Here is a 14,352-nt window from a genome sequence, read left to right on the forward strand (position 1 = left end):
TATTTACATCAAATTAGTCATGTTTGAAATGGTAAAAATAAACTAAACAAAAGACATCGTTATTTTAGTTTTTTACCTCAAAGTATTTTATTTTAACTTCTATAGTCTACTAGTTACATTTGTTAATACAGTAGCTTCATAAAATGTTTGGTATATTTTTTAGATTTTTTAAACTCAGCTATCTTTAGAAACTATTGTATTGGTTTTTTTTTTCTAAAAACCAATCAAAAACAGTTTTAGCACTATCATACTAAACACAGCTTTAAAAATAGCTGTATGTTTTCTATAAGTATTTTGTACATTAAAAAGAAAAATTAGCAGTCTTATGAAATATTATTTAATAAAACAATGCGTTTTTTATTCTGTACTATGTTAAGCAAAAAGTTTTTGTTTTATACTTTTAAAAACGGGAACAATGTTTCTAATTTTAGAAAAGTTTAAACAACATCAGCTGTTAAAACATCATCAATCACTAATAAGTTTTACTAACTGCAGTAAAGAATTTTATTGATGTTGAAAATAATTATAAAGTAGCTACAAAGCAAAAATGTAAATGAATGGCTTTTGTTGCATCATAGTTTTTAATTATGAATAGTAAAACTACAACTTAGTTTAAACTAATCTATCAACTCTTTTACATCAAAATACTTTTCTGATTGTTGTTATAATAAAAAATGTAAAAGCTACAGGTGCATAGTAGATACTTGAGTACGTATTTTTTAATTTAATTATTTTTATACCTATATTTTGCTTGACCTGCATTTTAGCTTGTAATTAACTTGTGCAAACATTTTAGTTTTTAAATATAGATTCTTTAAGTGTGTCATTTTTAAACAGTTAGTTTTTTTTTCACTTGTCTACTATTTTTTTTGACTGTTGTTTTACTTAGTTTGTGTTCAATACAACAGATTGAGTTATTTTTAACTTTTTATTTTAAGCTTTTGAGTGTCTAACAATAAGTTTAAGCTTTTTGAAGCATTCAGATTGCCTATTTTAATTTTTCTTTAGTTTTTTTTAATTTTGGTGAGAACTCTGTGCAAAAAATGGTCATACTTAAAATTATCAGATAATACACTAAAAATATTTTTAACAAACTAATTCATTTTTAATTAGTACTTTATTTATATTATGACAAGATGTACTAACTTTATATTATTGTAATAGGTAGTATAACGTCTTACAAGTCCGTGGTGTGCGACTCGATAACCGAAAGGTTCTTCGTGCACCAGGTCTTAGGACCAAATATTTTGAGCATCTTTTATTTGGTCAATAAACTAAAATAACTAGTATAAAACTAACATTATAGTATTTTATTATAACGTTCTAGTTTAATGTGAAAATATTTAGAGGTTTTGCTAAATTATTACTAATGTATCAACAAGAATATACCAAGTGAAAGCGGAAAATTTGTGTTATCTACTTCTGTATGAAGGTGTGAAAAATTTATCAACATTGTCTGTTAAAAACCAGTTCAAAATGTACGATTCTCTAGAAAAAAAATCGTGAAAGAAAGAATTACCTTAAAGATTATTTCCGCTTTTTGGGAAAATGTTGAAAGTAATTTTTATTTGGAATGTTCGACAATATTAAAAACCTGGAAAAAAAATATTTATTTAAATTCATATTTTCTGTATGAAACCGAAAACAAAAAATACTTAAAAAATACTGAACCGGCAAGGAAAAAGAGATGCATTTTAATAAATTTGCATCTCCATACTTTTATTAAATTTACTAATTTTTTAAAAACATTAAACTAACTTCTATATTTTATAATAGAGTGCGGTTTTTAAAGTTTTATCTACCAAAAAGGGAAATCAAGTAAGTGATTAAAATATATTATGCTTTTTTTTTAAACTTGAAATGATAACTAAAGTTATAAAATTTTAGCTCATAGTCTTAAGTTCATTTTATAAGTCCATAAAAGTTGTTTAACAATAAAACAAATTTTGTATAAATGTAATGCATATTGTGTCAGGTTTTATTAAACTAAAGCTTTATAAATATTAGTTTTATTAAACTACCTTAAACTAAACTTTTTTTTCTGCTATATCAACTACTTTTTATAAACAAATTCGTTGTTTTTTTTTGAACTTTAGATGAAATTTATACAAGAAATTAGCTATAAGCTTTTTAAACTATTTTTTACACCAGGTCCTTGGACCAAACTTTTTGAGCGTATTTTTGTCATTAAATAAACAAAACAGAATTAAGTTTAAGAAAAATTGACAGCTTATAAAAGATATGATGAAAAATATATATTTAATGTTTACCTTTCCATTTTAAGCTTGACAGTGTTTCTGTATGATTTTGCATAACACTTCTTTTTTTCTATTATGTAAAGTATATATAAAGTTATGAAAAAAATTATTAAGATGCACAATGTAAACAATAAAACTATGTAAAAATTATATTTATTATGCTTCAAACATAAATTAAATCTTTCTTAGAAACGAATACTTTTTTAGTGCTTAGTTGAAACATCAGTTTTCAAAACTTTAAAGATTTTTTTAGTAGTATTTGTATTTTAAAGTAGTATTTTCAATTTTTCTAAACGCTTTTACTTATTTATTTGCTTAGTTAAAACTAAAGCGCGGTGAGCGATCTTGCTATTAGCTATTTAATATATACATTTTTTCAAATTAAAATAGTCTTTACTTTTTTTATAGTTATTTGAACAGATATACTTAACCTAAAAAATACTTTAAGTTAGTAATTTATGGTGATCCATATAAAATTGATTTTTTTTTGATAAATTAATTTGTTTTAATGCTCAATTTAAACAACAGTTTTCGGAAAACTTTTCATCTTTTGCTTCTTCATCGTACTTCTAGAACGGGGTTTACCAACTTCTTTAAAAAGGCCCCCTTTAAAGAAATAAAAAAAGCTATGGCCCCTCCAACAAGATTTCTCAAATAACTACCATTAAAACTGCATGAGACCTACTTTTTTTTCTCTTCTTCATCAACTTAAGAATACCTAGTGTAAGTTTTAAATTATAACCTTATGTCCCCCTAATTTTATAAAAGAGCCAACTTTGGGAAGTTGTGGTTTAGTGTAAGTTTCAAGTTTTCCCATAATACCTAGTATAAGTTTCAAGACTGCCCTTAAATACGCTTAAGACTTTTTTTGCTCTTCACCAACAACTCTTTAAAATATAATGTAAGTTTCGAAACTATCCTTAAATACTCTAAGACCTTTCCATTATCAACTCAAAAATATCAATAGTAAGTTTCAAATTATGACCATATGGCCCCTTTACTAGTCACGCCTCCCTTCCCTTAGCAGAGCTTATGGTCCCCTAAGTTCTCAAGGGGACAAATCTGACTAATTTAAGGAAACACTTTTCGAAACTAAATCAAAAAAGGCTATAGTAACGTGAAAAACTATAAATATTTGTATTGCAACTTATTTAACTAACTTATTATAAAAATGAAGCTTAAATGTTGTAGACTTGAAATTTCAGTGCAATTACCATAAAATATACGCTAGTTATCACATTTTATTTTTTAAACTAATTAAAAAGCGAAAAACTTTCACCACTTTTACAAATTTGAGTATTAAATAAAGTTTTGCTTGCAATAATTTTGCTTATTAATTTTTTTTAGTCATGGACAAGACGTTAAAAGGTATTTAAGTGGTGTGCAACTCGATAACCGAAAGGTACTTTCGTGCACTAGGTCTTAGGACCAAATACTTTGAACGCTTTATTTATCGTTCAATAAACATGCAAAAATGTATTTTAGCACACTCAGGTGATACATGTAATTTTCTTTAGCTAAAACAGATTTTTTGTCATTTTAGTGTTTGAATCATTCCGGATAAATTAAAAAATGATCTACAGTTGCCGAAAGACTTTTGATAGGTTTATTGCTTTCATTACATTACATACTACATATTGAGATTACATACTGATCCCTTCTAAAATAGAACTTATAAAAATTTCCAACGTTACATAGATATCTAAATACCTAAACAATAACGTACACTAATCCACTTTAAATAATCCATTTAAAGGTTTATGATTAAAGTGACTGATTCTTAGATTGACTGGTCCAAATGTGCTACTGGTTATATTTTTAACTTTATTTTCAAAAATTTCAGTTTTTTTACATAAATAGAGAATTTTTAAGTATACTGAACACTTTTACTGGCCTTGTGTTGTAGGACTAAAGAGTTTTATATATTTTTTTAACAATATATCTTGGGTAATTTAATGATCTGAAAATACTACTATATATTTTCCATTTAGTTAAACTTTTAAGCAGATTTTGTGCGTTCGAAAAAATAATCATAAAATATAATCAATTTTCTGTGAGGTAGGACAGAAGTAATGGCATGTAATGGCCAAAAAAAGGTAGATTCACAGTCACATGGATGTCATAAAAGAAGTTAATGTTTGTTATAATAAGGCATCTGGAAAAGTTAAACAACCGTCGACTTCGTTTTTACAGATGAATGTAAGTGAGGGATGTAAGTTTTAAATGGTATGAAATAAATATTCTATATTGTAGCTTTCCTTATAATAAATAAAAATAATATTTACATGTCTAATATAGCTTATCTACAGCCTTAAACAAGTGTAGATTCAAAACAACACTTTAGGATGATCGGTGCATTTAGATTTGAGTCGTTTTGCTCTTTGATACAAATACTAATTGTTTCATCGAGTGGGGTTTAATTTACTATTTATTTGTGCAAAATAAAACTTTCTAATCTAAAGTTTCTTACAAAGTTCGTTTTCAATTTGGGTATCAAAAAAAAATTCTAAGTTAAATTTGAAGTAACTAGTTTAGATTTGTTTTTTTATCAAATAGGTAAATAAAAGTCTCCTTTTTAGCTAAGCTGTTAAACTACTTATTATGATAAAATTCAACTTTTAACAGCTTTATTGTTTCTTTAAAAAAAGGATACTTAAAGTTTACATATTTGTAAAAACCGTAAGTTATTGTTTTATGGTGTAACAAATTAATTTGCTTGAATTAATAGTAAAAAAATGTAATTAAAAAAATGTTTATGGTAAACCTCAAAAATCGTTTTTCAAGAAGACACGTTGAAAGATAAATATAATAAAAGTACTTAAAATTGAAAACTTAAATTAACAATTGCAGCCACAACTTTAAATCACATAGCAAGTGTCCATTATACTATGGAGTCAATAACTGTCACATTACATATATCCATAAGATAATTTCAGCATTTACTATGTTTTTTTTTTCCTTTTCTTTAATTTTTTTATCTTTCTTTCACCTTTTTGTTCTACTTTATTTCATTTCTTTTTTTCACATCTTGCAGTATGATTAATGTACTACCACTATTTTATCGTGAGATTTTAATTACCTCTTTAACTTTTTAGTTAATCAGGCAGGAATAGTTACAAACGATTATTGAGAGATAGTTTTTTGTTCTTTAATAGTTACACACTAGATTAAAAAAAAAGAAAGTTAAAAAGTTACTTAAAACCACTAAAAAAATTATGAACTAATGATCTATATACTTTTTTAATTTAGGCTGTAAAAATGTATACTGTATATAATAAAACTAATAAAATATTTTTGCATCAGTCAAAAAACAATTTATTAGTGCAATGTTTATGATTTGTACCCAACAGACAAAAATATTCAATAAATAAAACATCAAGATCACAAATGATGGAACGATTTAGTCGAGATAACAATAATATTTTGCTAAACAATACAATAAAATCAAATTAAACTTTATCCAAAAAGTTTTGTAAAATAAATTAAGCAGTATTTTTTACGGCCATCATCAACAAAATTAGATGCTTCGCGCCATCAATAATATGTAATGAAGTTTAACACATGACCATTAACAACAGCATCTGAGACAACCTACGACCGGTTTCGTCCTCATTAGAATTCATCAGGCAGGCAAAGTCGCGAGAAACCGCTGTTGATGGTCATAGGTTGACTCAGATACTGTTTTTGATGGTCATGTGTTAAAGTTTATTACTTAATAAAATAATTTAAATCATTATACAGCAATCGTGATCCTTTACTAAAACTTTTAATAAAAAACTTTGCAATTTGAGACAACACTTGTAAATGAAATATCATCACAACTCACTATGATTGTTCAATCAACCTGCTGTTATAATGCTAAAAAGCAAAGATCGTCGTTTTCATCATCTGCAAGAAAAATTATAAATTAATTTTTCTTTTTAAAAACAAATTAAATTGTATAAATATTTGGATTTTAAAGCATATCACGAAGTAAAAGTAAAAAAAATTTACTACAAAAATTATTTTATGATTTTAGCTTATATTACAGTGGTAAATTTTGATTATTTTTAAGTTAAAAGTAATGTATAATTATTGTTAAATAACCTTTTGAACTGTTCTTTTGATGAATTTTCATGTGTTCTTTCAACTTATCCTTTCTAGTCGTTGAGTAGTGACAATTTTCAAAATCACACTGTAATAAATAAAACTTTTTAGATGCAAATATAATTTCCTTTTCATTGATGAATATATAAAAATTAAAATAATTATGTTCATCAACATAATATTAGTATCAAGAGGTTTCAAAAATTAAGCAAAATAAAAAGATTAAACTTTTACCACAAAACTTAGGCTTGAATATACAGTTTTTAAAACTTTTTTCATACTCGTAGCGTACAACATTATTTTACAAGTTTTAAAATGTTACTTTTGTTTTTAGTTAGAAATATATTAGGGTAACATAAGGGTAGACTTAACTGCTAAATATTTTTGTCGTATAACATGGTCAACAAGGTAAACATAAACTTAGTAACAGCATATTATTTATTTCATTTTGAGTTTCTTAAACCACAACTAAACTTTTCATAAAACATCTTGGCTCCCTAAATTAAGCTCTATCCTTTTAATCATCAACTAAACTTGAAACTAGTCTTAAAACCCACACTAAATTTTACTAACAAAACAAACAATATTTACATATATTATGAAAAACCTTAATAAGAACACCGTCGTGTGTCAGCATGTGTCTTTTGAGGTAGTCCTTCCTGGCGAACTTGGCTCCGCACTTGCTACATTCGTGTGCTTTTTCGCTGCTGTGCGTTTTCAAGTGCGTCAGATAAGAACTTCTGGTTTTCAACTGCTTCCCGCACACTGTACAACTGAAATTGAGAAAAAAATTGTGAAATTGATTAAAATAAGCTTAACAAAAGATTAAAACAGAAACGAAAATTGAAAATATAAATTTTCTGAATTCATCTATCTTACTTTGTATTTCAAAAATAACGAACATAACATACATTAAGAAACTCAAAATAAATTTTGGTTTAGATCAGTAAAGAAACAATTGTAATGGATAATACTGTTGTAAAAAATCCATGTACTTCAACAACCAAAAAAATAAAATTTAAGATCGCATTCGCAATAGACTCACATATAATTAATTCAAATATAAATTTTATAATGTTTTCATAACCAACAATCAAACCAACTTGAACGTTTGTTCCTGCTGATGCGCTTGCAACAAATGCTTCTTAAGCAATTTCTCGCTTGTGAAGTTGTTGTTGCAATGAGGGCAGTTGTGCACGTGATCAGTACTCGCCTTGTGCTGGTCCACTTCCAACTGTGTGGCGAACTGTTTGTCGCACAAATCGCATTTGAACTTCGCCTTCACGCTTGAATAACGCTTCCTCTTTCTGAAATTAGTAAAAAAAAACATGTATTTAACTTGTTTTAATTTGACTAGAACAGGTTTATCTATTGAGTTTTAAGAAAATACAATACGCAAATGGTCAATATACAAAAAGTAATTTTTGTTTTCAATAATGTTAAAGGAATACTTTTTTTAACGTAAAGTTTTTATAACGAAGATTTTTTTTTCAAAAATATCATTTTTATGTAAATGTTAGTAGTTCAAGATTTTGAAGTGAAATAATAACTTCATAGCCATCTAAACTATTTCTAATCGTAATAATAAAATTATAAATAATTTCTTTTCTGAGTAAGCTTTAACAAAACTTACTTTGTAACAGAACGCACAATTTTAGGTTGTTTCGATTCACCACCACCGTTGTTATTATTAGCTTCAGAACTCTCTTCAACCGAGTGAGCTTCAATGAAGTGCGCTTTTATGTCTTCCAAAGTTTCAAATTTCTTGTCGTTCTTGTCACACCGCCAGCAAGTGTACGGGCCGAAATCGGTGGGTTTGTGAAGCTCGCTCAGGTGTGACATGAATTCGTCTACATTTTTGAAGGTCAGCTCGTTGCATTTGGCCACCAAGCACTTGAATACCTGAGTAAAAATTCAGTGCTTTTTTATTTAATTTTGTTTAAATTTTGAAATTTTAATTTGAATGTTTATTAACTTTTACTGCTTTTTAACGGATATCTAGATAAGTTGGAATAATTAGTTCAAAAATGAAAGTAAAAAACTGAGATTTAAAACTTCAAGACATTCTTGCTCAAATCTTAGTATTACAGCTATTGTTCTACATAAAAAAATTACTACTCATCACTATTTCTCACATACCTGTTTGTCTTTATGCACTGATGCCAAATGGTTTCTCCGCTTGATGTAGCTGTTGAAGGAAGCGTTGCAGTATTGACAATGATATGTGAGCGGGGTTTTCTGCGAACCGTCCGTCGCTGTTGGACATAAACTAGTTGTAATCGTTTTATTTCTAGTAAACAATTTTTTTAAAGTTTTTTAAGTTATTTCTACTTTAATTTTGTCATATATTAGTTCTCAAATTGATATTAAACATTACTTTATTTTTATTATTTATCTATCTTACTGTTATATGGCTCAGCTTTTGATGTCAAGTCTAACTTTGCTCAACTACAGTACTAATCAATATAACCGCAAACCTGTGGAAACAGTTTTTTTTGTTTTGGATTTCAGCCACACTTTGTGGGTTAGCATGTGCCTTTTGAGGTGGGATTTTTGGCTGCTCAGTTTCCCGCATAACAAGCACTGAAAAGGTCTTTCTCCTTTAAAATATACAAAGTTTTACAAAAATGAATCTTAGAAAATTTTGTTTAGAAAACACTGTACATTTTAAGTTGATTTAGTGTATTTGTAATAAACTTTTTATTTTTATGTTTTCTTTCAGATTTGCTACAAAGAGTTTAGGTTAGAGTTTGTTAGGATTTTAAACTTTAAAATAAAGACATAACAAATTTTTAAACTGCTACGTTTTTATTTTATGAAAGAAATAATCGGTACAGATAGTAAATTATTTCAAACTTCATATGAAGTTATAACTTTTTTTAACTATAAATTAAAATATTTTAAAAATCTAAATGACAAAAAAAATAAAATTCTGTAGCATAGTTTCAACTAAACAGAGATTCTTATCAGTCTTAAAGGTGTATATTTTAAAAGTAATAAAAAAGAATAAAATGTTAACCTGTATGACTTCTCATGTGAGTGGTCAAGTTTGACTTCTTTCTAAACACCTTGTTGCAGTGAGGACATGAAAACTGCTTTTTCTTGTTAGGGTAATCCCCATTTTCCTCATTTTCGTCGCTGGTTTCTGGCGGTAAAGCAAAATTTCCCCCATTCAGATACTCACTGCAAGTAACTTTCATTTTATGAATATAGTCAAGTTTATATGGAGTAAAACACCACACGTTGATATAATAAGAAATATATAATTTTTTTGGTAAAACAAAGCAACTGCATATATTAAGTTTTAGTTTATACATGTAAACAACTTGATTACAAATTTATTTTTGACAAATCAATACTATTATATAAAGTTATTTTAATACATCAAATAACTGATAAAAATAATTTTATTCTATAAATTATTGTGAAGAAAAACCAACTATAACAATTTTGCCTCTAAAATTAAGACCTAATAAAAAACCAAAAGGCTGACCTTTCAAAATCAGTGTCGCGATTTTCGAGGAGAGAAAGCAGTGAAAAAGTTTGACCCTCCGGAGCGAAATCGTCAGATAAAATGTTTAAATTGTCAACTGCAGTCTGCTTCGGTGGAACGTTTGAACTGCTTTTCATTGTAACTTTGTTCGCCTGTTACAACAGTTTTGTAAAACATTGAAACAAATTACTGTTTAACTACATACAAACTTGTATAGGTGCTATACTATCTGTCTAATTTTAAAAATAAGAATTACGTACATTTTTTTATCACAAACTATGCTAACATTGAAGTTCTTATGTTGAGAATTTCGCAAAAAACTAACAGTTTTGTCAGCTTTGTTTTGCTCGTAACTGGAATTTGCAGCGAACGAAGTTTCTTCAGTCCAATAGGAAGAAGATAAATGAGTCGAGTTGTTGACGTTTCCGCCTGCTGAGTAGTTGGAGAGAAAAACCGAACCGTTATCGTCTGCAGTGGTGCTGAATAAAAAACAACTCTGCTTAGTGTTTGGTTTAAAAAAAATAATGCATAATACAGTTTTTTGGTTTAATTAAAAGTTTATTTAAATTTCATACAACTACTTTAATGTGTATCTTTAAACAAGAACGCCTGTCTTATAAAAAGCATGCATTTGTAGTTTAGCATAGAAATGTAAAGTGTTTCATTCAGTTTAGTATGTGTACTTATTCACAATCAGTTACAAGCAAACTTACTGGTAATTATTCACAGGGTAGTACACACTTTTTTGTTGAGGATATTCGTTGTATTGTTGATTTTCCTGGTAGTTGTGGTTTTTATTGTGTTCCTGCTGATATGTTGGTTGCTGATATTCTTCATTATAGCTGTACTGGGGTTCTATTCTGTAACAATAATGTTAATTGATTTTTATTTTTATCAAACTGTCACAAACATATGGCTTTTTGATTTTTTTAAAACCATAAAAAAATTAGTTCTTTCTTGCAATTGAAAAAAAAAGTTTTTACAAAATGTTATAACTTTTAATATTTTTATTGATATCGGTTTTTAAATTAAAACTAAATTGTTTTAGAAAACTACAACCCCGAAATTTTTTTTATGTACAAGTGTTTATAGCAAAAAATGTTACAAAAATATAGGCAGCTTACCACAAAACGTGACACTGACGTAAACATTAAAAGTTAACCTCGCGTTATTTTTGTCACAATAGCCGTAGTTTTGCAAATCCGAATGAGTGTTGTTCATCTGTTTGCCTTTGTACTTGCAACCAGCGCTCACGGGCTGATAGTTTTGGTGGTAGTTGTGGTAGCTCGCCATGTGGTTCGGATCCACACTGCCGTTGTTTGGCAGGTTTGCCGCATTTTGAGCGTTTTTGTTCACCACATTGTACTGGTATGAGTTTGGCTGCTGATAGTTGTTCGGGTAATTTGCAGTTGATACTGGTTGAAATCCGTTTGGGTTAGGCTGCTGGTTGTTACTGCCTGTATGTTAACTGTATTTATTTTACTACCTAATAAATACAGCAGGTCATATTAATTCGTTTGATAAGGCACAACATTTAAAGTAGATTCTTTTGGCATTCTGTTTTCGAAGAAACTTTTGAAATAGTTATAAATCAATTTTTACTTTAAAAATAAATTTATACTCATGTTTTATTAACTGGTGTTGGATAAAAACAATTTACATCATTTTAAATGTTGGTTAAAATATTGAATAATTTAGTTTCAATAAAAAATGTTTAACGATCAAGCTTAAACAACCTTAAATAGGTCTAAAAACTACCCAACTAAGGGTAAAGATTTTGATTTAAGTATTTATACCTAAAGTCAAAAAGAGTATTTTAAATGTTGGTTAAAATATTGAATAATTTAGTTTCAATAAAAAATGTTTAACGATCAAGCTTAAACAACCTTAAATAGGTCTAAAAACTACCCAACTAAGGGTAAAGATTTTGATTTAAGTATTTATACCTAAAGTCAAAAAGAGTCTAAAATATAAGTTGATACAAGTACATACTTACTTTTATAAAATATACCCTTAAAAGTGAATGTTACTAAAATCTGAAGTTAAAATAGGACTTTTAAAAGGTAATATTTATTAATAAATAACCCACTTAGCAAACAAAATTAATAGTTTCCGAGAAGATATCGCTTCCTTACTGAGTTAAACTGACCGTAATTACACAGAAAAGAAGTTCCTTTCGGGTCGTGATGGTAGGTTTGATAATCGCCATGCTGCTGGTAGCTGAAACCGTCGTGCATATTATTCACTTGGTTGTAGCTGTAAGCTTGATCGTGGAAGCTGTCAGGGTACTGTTGACTGTCGGGGTACTGCTGCTGTAAGTTGCTCGGTGGTTGCTGGCAGTACTGGTTGTTGCGGCAAGGAGCGTTTCTCTTGTGCTCCAAGTAGTCTTCGAAATTGTAAAACTTCGCGTGACATCTGAAAAATACTTTTATATGTAAAAATAAAATATTGTTTTTTTCTATAACGTTTTTTTTTCCGTAATTTGTGGTTATGCTTAAAAATAAACAGTTGTAAAAACTTTATAACCCTCAGCAAAAACTCAAGAACTAAAATGATAATTTTGTTTTATGAAAATTCCTCAAACTTTAGTAAAAGTTTCTCAAGCAAGATCTTTAAATAATATAATCTTTTTTTTAAATAAGTTTTTATCAAGCAACCTCCCGCACTGGTGTGAGTCCCTCTCAGTGTTTATCGGATTGTAAACTGGATTGCCGCCTGTTCTTATATCGCTGTCAGAACCGTTGTAATGCATCTATCGGCAAACTTTCAGCGTGTCTTTGTTTTCTCAAAAATTTACTAAGCAAACTAAGTTTTGCTCAAAGAGCTTTTCAGTGCGTTAAATAAAAAAAAATCTGAAAAAAACTTGTTATAGTCATGAAAGTAAATTGTTAGCTGAGCAACTAGTCAATTTAAGAGACAAAAGCAAAACTAGACAATGTAGACCAAAACAAATTATCATCTTGAGAAAAAAGATAGTTATTTGGTAAGTTGATTGTTAATTTGTAAACAGGAACTATTTCAACAAAATTGCTAAGTTAGTTCTTGTTCTTTAAACTTTCAGTAAATCAGGTACTAAACTTTAATCTTGCTGATAAAAAGTATATATATATAATATACTTATATGAAATAGACTTATAAAATGTATGATACTGAATTTGCTATAAATTAAACATTTGAAAGTAGCTTTTAGGAGATTGATTAGTTATATTTTATTTTCAGCTTATTTACAAACGAAATAATGTTTACATTAAAATATAAGAAATCATCAACTGTTGAAATAATTATTAAAAAAGTTTTTGAACAAATAAATGAAAAGTATATAAAAACAATAAGTATAACAAAATAAAACAAAGTATTGAAAACTTATGGTTTACTAAACTTTTGCTTAAAACTAAAATTTGTCACTATTACTGCAGTAATTTTTACTATGAAGTATGAAATGTTATTGCTAAAGTAGGTTATATAAAAACAAAACTTTATAATACCAAACTTTAGTGAAAAATTTAAAATGTGTAAAACTAAAAAACTAAAGAAAAAAATAAAAATAAATAAAATAATAAACAGTATGTCTATGTCTTAGATTTTTGTTTTTAGTAGTACTTGTATTATCATTTGAAGATGTTTACACACACTATAGATTAAAAATAATAATTAAAAATAGTAAAAACCGAACTAACATAAAATTTTGCTAAACTGTCTTATTGAAAAAGGTTTATGTAGTCAAAACTTATAAGTTGGGATCGTATCTTAATATAAAACAAGTTTCTAGAGGTGCAGATAACTCTTTACTATATCAAATAAAACTTAATAAAAAGTAGTTTTAAAGCAGAGTTTCTGAAAGTGCTGGCAGATTGCAAACAGTTCGTACCTCTTATTCAAGTTGATCTTTTCGTTAGCATTGGCTATCTCAATTTTTTTCTAAAATACAAGTCTTACAGATTTTGTGTATGCTTTTAAATTTCGCCGATGTGGTGGAGGATGCTACATTTTATGTCGTAATTGATTTTGTTGTTTTCTAAATGCCAAATGCATTTTGCTACTTTGGTTCCGTTATCTTTATAAGTTTTAAAGCTGTTATTGTGGCTTTACAAACTACTTACATTTAAAATCGTTTCCGGTTGAACCTATATAACTTTTTGTTTACTTTGCAGATGATATCGTGGAGTGTTAAGTTACAATTTTTATATAACATTTGTTATCCAGGGGGCATAGATTCTTGGAGCAGTAGTTACAGGATAGAGTATTAGTGGTGTTGTTTTGTTCTTCGGTTTTGTTGGTTTTATTTAAAGTTTTCTTTTTGTGCTCTTGTATTATTACTGTAATATTGTTCATACAACTATAAGACAGTTTACAACTCTTTTGTATAATATTTTACTTAAAATTACGTTTTGTTTGCAGTATTTATTAATAATGTTGGAAAATGCTTTGCCGATATTTGTTTTTACGGATTAGCAGAAGGGGGAATAAAGTAAATGGTTTTCCTTGGTTGGTTTGTTTTCTTTTTAGTTTGAGTCT

The 14,352-nt window shown here is 27.7% G+C and overlaps 1 protein-coding gene across 2 annotated transcripts; it reads right to left on the reverse strand.

The window, feature by feature from the left end:
- Positions 1-5,592: 5,592 nt before the first annotated feature.
- On the reverse strand, positions 5,593-12,682 carry LOC145844208 (uncharacterized). Of its 2 annotated transcripts, XM_082951579.1 has the most exons (14): positions 12,495-12,682; positions 11,987-12,252; positions 11,000-11,294; positions 10,551-10,697; positions 10,163-10,316; positions 9,838-9,989; positions 9,364-9,527; positions 8,822-8,944; positions 8,484-8,599; positions 7,978-8,246; positions 7,448-7,651; positions 6,952-7,117; positions 6,345-6,432; positions 5,593-6,146 (listed from the first exon to the last, which is right to left on the reverse strand). In XM_082951579.1, the coding sequence occupies exons 1-14, from the start codon at positions 12,587-12,589 to the stop codon at positions 6,109-6,111; spliced, it is 2,277 nt and encodes a 758-aa protein (XP_082807705.1). In that variant the 5' UTR covers positions 12,590-12,682; the 3' UTR covers positions 5,593-6,108. The 2 variants fall into 2 exon arrangements, with proteins under 2 accessions (XP_082807705.1, XP_082807706.1); XM_082951580.1 differs by lacking the exon at positions 6,345-6,432.
- Positions 12,683-14,352: the final 1,670 nt, after the last annotated feature.

Source organism: Thalia democratica, chromosome 9, assembly GCF_965202585.1.
Source record: "Thalia democratica chromosome 9, ktThaDemo2.hap1.1, whole genome shotgun sequence".
NCBI classification, from domain to species: Eukaryota; Metazoa; Chordata; class Thaliacea; order Salpida; family Salpidae; genus Thalia; species Thalia democratica.